This window comes from Chlamydotis macqueenii, chromosome 4 (genome assembly GCF_036417535.1).
Source record: "Chlamydotis macqueenii isolate bChlMac1 chromosome 4, bChlMac1.mat, whole genome shotgun sequence".
Taxonomy (NCBI): Eukaryota; Metazoa; Chordata; class Aves; order Otidiformes; family Otididae; genus Chlamydotis; species Chlamydotis macqueenii.
In genome coordinates, this window is record NC_141559.1 from 84,189,294 (window position 1) to 84,197,792 (window position 8,499).

The 8,499-nt window shown below is 73.6% G+C and overlaps 1 protein-coding gene across 1 annotated transcript; it reads right to left on the bottom strand.

The window, feature by feature from the left end:
* Positions 1 to 1,269: 1,269 nt before the first annotated feature.
* LOC147601066 (RING finger protein 145-like) lies at positions 1,270 to 6,115 on the bottom strand. The gene is given in 13 exon segments (XM_086747690.1): positions 1,270 to 1,845; positions 1,847 to 1,930; positions 2,011 to 2,367; positions 2,526 to 2,673; positions 2,879 to 3,015; positions 3,017 to 3,062; positions 3,171 to 3,311; positions 3,766 to 3,941; positions 4,219 to 4,389; positions 4,391 to 4,477; positions 4,573 to 4,663; positions 4,739 to 4,847; positions 5,815 to 6,115. Coding segments are annotated over 13 exon segments (2,265 nt in total). The 5' UTR covers positions 5,984 to 6,115; the 3' UTR covers positions 1,270 to 1,296.
* Positions 6,116 to 8,499: the final 2,384 nt, after the last annotated feature.

Consider the following 8,499-nt stretch of genomic DNA (forward strand, 5'->3'; position numbering starts at 1 on the left):
CCCGGGCAGGGCGGGAGAGGGGACCCCAGCTGGGGCAGGGGAAAGGGGCTCAGCGGCAGAGCTGGGAAAGGTGACCCACGCCAAGCACGCGCCATCCCGCGCCAGACCCACGCCAAGCACGCGCCAGACCCACGCCAAGCACGCACCATCGCGCGCCAGACCCACGCCAAGCACGCGCCATCGCGCGCCAGACCCACGCCATCGCGCGCCAGACCCACGCCAAGCACGCGCCAGACCCACGCCATCGCGCGCCAGACCCACGCCAAGCACACGCCATCGTGCGCCAGACCCACGCCAAGCACGCGCCATCCCGCGCCAGACCCACGCCATCGCGCGCCAGACCCACGCCAAGCACGCGCCATCGCGCGCCAGACCCACGCCATCGCGCGCCAGACCCACGCCAAGTGCGCGCCAGACCCGCGCCAAGCGCGCGCCATCCCGCGCCAGACCCACGCCAAGCACGCGCCATCGCGCGCCAGACCCACGCCATCGCGCGCCAGACCCACGCCAAGTGCGCGCCAGACCCACGCCAAGCACGCGCCATCGCGCGCCAGACCCACGCCATCGTGCGCCAGACCCACGCCAAGCACGCGCCATCCCGCGCCAGACCCACGCCATCGCGCGCCAGACCCACGCCAAGCACGCGCCATCCCGCGCCAGACCCACGCCAAGCACGCGCCAGACCCACGCCAAGCACGCGCCATCCCGCGCCAGACCCACGCCAAGCACGCGCCAGACCCACGCCAAGCACGCGCCAGACCCACGCCAGACCCACGCCAAGCACGCGCCATCCCGCGCCAGACCCACGCCAAGCACGCGCCAGACCCACGCCAAGCACGCGCCATCCCGCGCCAGACCCACGCCAAGCACGCGCCAGACCCACGCCAAGCACGCGCCATCGTGCGCCAGACCCACGCCAAGCACGCGCCAGACCCACGCCATCGCGCGCCAGACCCACGCCAAGCACACACCATCGTGCGCCAGACCCACGCCACCCCCACACCACACTCACGCCAAGCCCCTGCCACCCCACATCAGACCCACGCGGAGCCCAGGCCACCCCCCACCCAGGACCACCCCAAAGCCCCCCATAAGCCCCCTGCTGCCCACCCAGCATGTGCCACCCGTGGGGCGAGGCCAGAAGGCAGCCGGACACTCACCGTGCGCCCGCCGGGTGCCCACCCTCCCCATGGCCCACGGGACCCCAGGCCCACGCTGGGCGCAGGGCACCGTCCCGGCACGGGGGGGTGAGACGCGCAGCCCCGGCCCTCGGGCGCAGCCGCTTCAGCTCCGGCTTTATTGCAAAAAGAGTCCGAGGGGACGCGGGGCGCCGGGGGACGCCGGTGCCACCCGGGGTCCCGGCCCCGCTCGCTGCTGGCACGGCCCCCGCAGGGCACCCCGGCCCCGGGGGGCAGCAGTTCGCGGTGCTAGGAGGGGGCGGTGGCCGCTGTGGGGGTCCCCGCTGTCCCCCACGCCGAGGTCGGGGCTGGCGGGCGAGGGGGGACGGGGGCCGCGTGTCCTGGACGCTGGGACGAGGGTCCCCGTGGGGCTGAGGGACGGCACCCCCTTCCCGTTCCGGGGGGCTGGAGGCGTGGGGGTGAGCGGGGCGGTGGGGGCCGAGCTCCCCAGCCCCATCGTCCTGAGAAACCCCCGCTGTCCCCCTGGCCCGGGACCGCGCCGGGCAGCGCGTTCTTGCAGGGCTGAGCCGGGGCTGGGGCGCGCGCCGGCTCCTCCGTCCCCTCCGTCCCCTGTCCCCGCCGGCCGGCGCCGGCCCAGCCGCCACCCCCCGCCGCCGGGATCCTCCTCGGCGGCCGCCAGCGTGACTTGCTGGTGGCACAGGGGACAACGTGTCTTGCACGTAGAGCCACTTGCGGAGGCAGGCGGCGTGGAAGAAGTGGCTGCAAGGCGTGACGACGGCCACCTGCATGTCCTGCGGGCAGGGAGAGGACGTCACCCGGCGGGCAGGGGACCCCCGGCGTGCCGGCGAGGGGCCGGGGCGGGGGGGCTGACCTGGAAGCAGATGGCGCAGACGTCGTTGTGGGCCCGCAGCTGCCCGCCCGTGGCCCGCGGCAGGGAGTTGATCTTCTTGGCGGACTCGCGGCGCAGCAGGAAGCTCCTCCAGCCCGACTGGGCGCGCAGCCAGACGTTGAAGTAGGAGTGGATGATGATGACGGAGGCGCCCATCCAGCTCCACTCGCCGAAGAGCGACTCCCAGGTGCCGTAGCCCACCACGCAGACGGCCACCAGGAACTCCAGCACGCGGCTGACCGCGTTGACGCAGTAGATGATCTCGTCCATCCGCTCCAGCGGCGCGTCCTGCACCAGCTCCACCATGAAGAGCGCGTAGATGAAGAGCGTGCCCATCACCTGGCGAGCGGCCGGACGGCGCCTCGTTGGCGTGACGGCGACCCGCACCCCCCCCCGCCAGCGTCCCCAGGCGGGGCTGGGCGAGGGGGGCCGGGGCAGGGTGGCGGGCGGGGGGTCGGCGGATCCAGCGGGACCCCGGCCGGGGGGAGCTGCCGTACCTGCAGCGAGGTGAGCATGCAGCTGGAGACCAGGATGAGCAGCCAGAAGTCCAGGTGGAAGAAGCGGGCGATCTTGTAGGCCATGAAGCACGGGAACACCAGCAGGAAGAGGCACATGCTGACGCCTCGGAAATGCTTCCAGGGGCTCCTGGGGGACGCACCGCTCAGCGCGCGCTGCGCCCCGCCCCCCAACACCCCCGCGCTCCGGCTCCCATGCTCCCCCAAAAACGGGCAGTGAGGACCCCAGGCGGGGGGAGCTCACGGGGCGCAGGGGAACCCAGCCTGCCGCTCCCCCCCGCCGCCCCCCAGCACGGGGGGGGCCGGATCCTGCTGCTCCCCCCTGCCCCCGGTACCTGTTGCGGGAGGCGCCCAGCGCCAGGACGACGGGATCAGCGATCTCGATCATGGACTGCAGCGTGGAGGTCACCACGATGAAGAGGATGATGCTGAGGAGGAAGGTCCGCTGGAGGATCTGCAGGTCGAGCAGCCCCCGTCTGCAGCGCCAGCAGCAGCAGCGTCACCCCCTCCGTCACCCCCCTGCCAGGAGCGGGGCGGGCGTGAGGCCGGCGGGCCGCGCGGCCAGGGTGGCACCGCGCGTGCCGTGCGCCCCGGCCCCCTCGTGAGACCCCCGTGCCCCCCGCTCACCGGTGCATGACGTTGCCGTTCTGGAAGGCGCCGAAGCCCAGCAGGTAGAACTTGCAGAGGTTGAGGACGCCCAGGGCGAGGTAGGAGACGGTGAAGGTGAGGCCGACCAGCGAGTAGGGCGTGCCGCAGCACTCGGCCGCGCTGCAGGCGGGCCCGGGCTGAGCGCCGAGGCAGGCAGCGCAAACCCTCCTCATCCTTGTCCCGCAGCCCCGCAGAGCCCAGCCCCTCCTCATCCTCATCCCACAGAGCCCCAGCCCCTCCTCATCCCCGTCCCGCAGAGCCCCAGCCCCTCCTCATCCTCATCCCGCAGAGCCCCAGCCCTTCCTCATCCCCGTCCCACAGCCCAGCAGAGCCCCAGCCTCTCCTCATCCTCGTCCCACAGAGCCCCAGCCCCTCCTCATCCTCATCCTCGTCCCACAGCCCCACAGAACCCCAGCCCCTCCTCATCCTCGTCCCGCAGCCCAGCAGAGCCCCCAGCCCATCCTCATCCTCGTCCCGCAGCCCCGCAGAACCCCAGCCCCTCCTCATCCTCATCCCGCAGAGCCCCAGCCCCTCCTCATCCTCGTCCCGCAGCCCCGCGGGCCAAGCTCCCCACCTGCTGAGGAGGAGGAAGAGGAGGCCCTGCTGGGCCAGGGGGCTGCCGGCGGAGGCGAGGAAGGACGAGAGGCGGAGGGAGAAGAGCGCCAGCCAGAAGACGAGGAAGAGGAGCGGGACGGCCAGCTGGCTCCAGAGGGACACCCCCAGGGCCACCAGCCGGTACAGCTCCAGCGCCTGCGGGGGACAGGACACTCAGCGGGCTGCCCCACATCCTGCCCCACACGTGGGGGGCAAGGAGGGTGCGGGGCGCCCACCCGCGCGAGGGGACAGCCCTGCAGCCGATCCCGCATCAAGCTGGGCTCAGCATTGGACCCTCCATCCTGCAGCCCCCCCGCCCCACAGCCCCCATCCCCACAGCCCCCTCACCCTGCAGCCCCCCCATGCTGCAGCCCACTGCTCCCCAGCCCCCCATCCCGCAGCCCCCTGCCCCGCAGCCCCCCGCCCCGCTCACCTGCAGGAGCTCCCGGCCGGCAGCGGCAGCCAGCTGGAAGGGGACGAGGAGGTGGGAGGCGAGGACGCAGAGCCCCCCCAGCGCGGTGAGGAGGGCGGCGAAGGTGTTGAGGAGGGGCAGGGCGCGCGGCGGGAGCCCCCCCAGGCGAGCCAGCACCGGCAGCAGCGGCGCTCTCGAACAGCCACGGCCGCCGGCTCCGCATCAGCAGCGAGCACAGCGCGCACAGGCAGAGCTGGCCTGCGCGGGGGGACGGGGACGCCTGGGCACGCGGCGGGGCGCGGGACCCCCCCGGACCCTCGCCCCGCTCGGTGCCACCCCCCGGTCCCCCGGCAGCGGGACCCCCGCTCACCCTGCGAGGGCGGCGGCAACCGAGCGGCGCAGCGCGGCGGGGTCGCTGTACACGGCGCCCGGGAAGCCGTCCTCCAGCTCACGGCGCACGTAGTCCCTGCGGGGAGAGAGGGGCTCAGCCCCCCGGCCCCCCGCGCCCCCCGGCACGGCCCCCCCCAGCCCCCCGGCTCACCTGGCCGCCGCGTGCGCCGCGCCGAGCAGCAGCGCGGTGAGGAGGTGCAGGTAGAGCTTCACCAGCGACCGCACCGGCAGCACCAGCACCACCAGGCACAGCACGTGGCCTGCGCAAGAGGGGGACGGGGTGAGCCGGCGCGTCCCCCTCGAACGGCGCGCGTGTCCCCTCGTGTCCCCAGCCGTGACCGTCCCCCAGGCTGTCCCCAGCACGGCCACTCCTTAGGGGGTCCTCTCCGTGTCCCCCAGCCCGGTCAGCCCCCGGGGTGTCCCCTCGTGTCTCCAACTTGTCCACGCCTTGGGGCGTCCTCTGGTGTCCCCAACCTGGCCAGCCCCTCTCTGTCCTCTCAGGTCCCCAACGTGGCCATCCCTGGGGTGTCCCCACTGTGTCCCCAACCTGCCAGGCCCTGAGGTGTCCCCACTGTGTCCCCCGCCTGTCCATCCCTGGTGTCCCCCTGTGTCCGCAACCTGCCCGGCCCCTGCATGTCTCCTCATGTCCCCAAACATGGCCACCCCTGGGCTGTCCCCTTGTGTCCCCAGCCTGTCCATCCCTTGGGGTTGTCCCCTCAACTCCCCCAAACACAGCCAACCCTTGGCATGTCTCCTTGTGTTCCCAACCTGCCCATCCCCGGGGCTGTCCCCTCATGTCCCCAAACACGGCCCATTCCTCGGGGTGTCCCCCTCACGTCCCCAAACACGGCCATTCCTCGGGGTGTCCCCTCACATCCCCAAACACGGCCTCCCCTGGGCTGTCCCCCTCACGTCCCCAAACACGGCCTCCCCTGGGGTGTCCCCTCATGTCCCCAGACACCCTCGGGGTGTCCCCTCACGTCCCCAAACACGGCCGTTCCTCGGGATGTCCCCTCACGTCCCCAAACACCGGCCGTTCCTCGGGGTGTCCCCCCGTGTCCACAGCCTGTCCAGTCCCTGCCTGTCGCGCCGTGTGCCCAAGCTGCCCACCCCCCGGGGTGTCCCCCGTGTCCCCAGCCCTCGGGTGTCCCCTCGTGTCCCCAACCTGCCAGCCCCTGCCCGCCCCCCCCCGCGGGGAGCCCCCCCCGCGCCCCGCCGCACCCTCACCCAGGCAGGAGGCGCCGCGGAGGGCGGGGGGCGGCAGGAGGGGGGGCTCCCCGCGGCGGGGCCGCAGCAGCTCGCCCAGGGCCGCCGCGTCCCAGCGGTACAGCAGGTCCAGCAGCGCCAGCCCCGGCACCCGCAGCGCCACGTTGGCCACCGCCTCCAGCCGCGCCATGGCCCCCGGGGCCGGGGGTCCCCGCAGCCCCCGCGCGGGGCGGGGGGGCACCCCGCCGCTCCCCCCCGGCCCGGCAGGGGGCGCCCGGCAGCGGCCCGTCCGCCCCGCCGCCTCCCGCCGGGGCCTGGCCGCCTGCCGCCGGGGGGGGGGCCCCCCGCTCCCGCTCCCGCTCCCGCTCCCGCTCCCGCCGCGGCCGCCGCGGTTCCGGTCCCTCCGCCACTTTCGCTTTCTCCCGCCCCGCCCCTACGCCCGGCGCGTAGCGGAGAGGCTGTGCGCCAGGGCGGTGCGCTGACGCCGCGACCACCATCTTAGAACAGGGCGCAGGCGCGCCTTCCTGCCCGTGTGTTCCGCCATCTTGGATAAGGGCAGCGCGCCGGCGGCGGGCAGCACACGCACATCTTGGGGCAACGGCGCGGCCCCTGAGGTGACGTCACTCCCACTGCCCGACCCAGCTCCGTGTCGGCCATCTTGGGTGCGGGCAGACGGTGAGGGCGCGCTCTGGCCGCCATTTTGATAGGGGAATTGGGGCGGGGTCTGCGGGGGGGCGGGGGGACACGGGGACCCCCGGGAAAATCTGGGATCCTGGGTGGGTCACTTGGGGCTGGGGGCACCCCTGGGAATATGTGGTGTCCTGGGACTGGGGCCGAACCCCTGGGAATATCGGGGGGTGGGAGGGGGGGGGGTCAGCGGGGGCTGAGGGGACCCGCTGGCAATGTCTGGGGTCCTGGGATTGGGGGGACCCCCTGGGAATATCTGGGGGGGGTCCCTGGGCAGGTCCCCTCCGCAGGGGAGGGGGTTGTGGCCGGTTTGACACAGCCCCCCCAAGGCAGTGTGGGGGCCAGAGCTGTTGAACCGAGGGGGGGCGGACCCCCCTCTGTCCTTGGGGGTGCCCCCGGGGGGTCAGGGGTGGCCGACCCCCCACGGGCAGGGTTTGCTTTACCCCAGCCCGGGCGCAGGGAGCCGCCGGGCAGGGTGCAGCGGGGGCTGCGCCGCGCGTTCCCCAGGCCGTTGATAAACCGGCTCGGGTATTTGCTGAATATTTCCGAAATGCCCGCACGTGGGGCTGCACCGCTCCCCGGGGGACAGCTGCCGGGGCCCGCTTGTCCCGGGGGAACTGCCCCTGGCCCGCGCGGGGGACGTCCGGAAGCGGGGCTGACTGCCCCCTCAATGGGGGGCTGGAGGAGGGGGTTCCACGTGGGGGCCGGGGTCCCGCAGCCGGTGAGATGGCCCTGTCCCCCGGAGCTGCTGGGAAAGCGGCCCCCGGTGGGATGCTCCGCTCCGCCGGCATCGGGGGGGCGAGGGTCCCCGGCCTGCTGAAAAAGAGGGCACAGACACCCCCGAATCTGGGTCTCATTCACGGACCCTGGGACAACCCGGGGTCCGGGCACCCACAGCCCCGTAAGGGTGGGGAGAAGGGTCCCAAAAAGGGGTGGGCGGAGAGATTTAGCGGGGAACCTGGGGACCAGGGGCGGTGGGTGACGGAGGGGAGCAGCGAGAGCCGCCCTCGGTCTCCGTTGCACGCTCCGCCGGTGATCCCCAGATGCCGGGTCCGCGCCTCAGCGTCCCCGCGGGACAGCAGGGGCGGCACAGCTCCCGCATCCCGCCGGCGCCGGGGGGGTCCCGGGAGGATCCGGGGCTGGCAGTGCCCGTGGAGGGGCCGTCCTGCTCGCGGCGACCGCGGGGATCGTTCCTGGCCGGCGTCGCCTGCGTCCCCCACGCCGTGTCCGGGTCCGACCCCATCCCGGCTGCCCGGTGCCCACCGGGAGCGTGGGCCCTGCCGGGGCTTTCGCCGGGAAGAGCGGGCGGCTGCGGCCCGGCTTGGCAGAGGACCAGAACGGGCGGCGGTGCGCTCCCCGTAGGGATCGGCGGGGATGGAGGCGGGCTGGTGGCGCACAGGGCTGGGCTGGTGGGCACGGGGGGTGGACTGATGGGCACAGGGGTGGTCCGAACGGGCACGGGGGCTGGATGGTGGGTGCAAGGATGGTCCGATGGGCACAGGGACGGAACGATGGGCACAGGGGCGGTCCGACGGGCACAGGGACCGACAGGCACATGGATGGACTGATGGGCACCCAAATGGGCTGATGGCACCTGGGTGGACGGGAGCAGCGGGCACAGGGAGGCACTGCTGGGCACTCCTGATGCTGTGCCTCTGGGCGGCCCTGCGCCGCAGGCTGGGCTTGGCGTGGCCCCTGCTCCCAGTCCAGCTCCCCGCTGTCGTCCCGCAGCACCCTAGGCGGGGCGGTGCTCCCCGGCTGCTCCATCCCGGTCCCCGTCCCAGGTGCCTGGTCTCTGCCATGCGATGCCCGCTGCCCCTGCATCCCCAGAGCCCTGTAATCCGGCGTCCTCTCGCCTGGCAGCTCTGCAGCTCTTCCTTCCTTCTGAAGGAATTTTTTATTATTTGTTCCCTGTCCCGTGCCCTGCTTTGGACCTGCAGCCCGCGGTGAGGGCTCCTGCTGACCCTGGACGCTCGGGGGGTTCTGCTCCCGGACGGGCAGATGGACACTGCCTGAGCA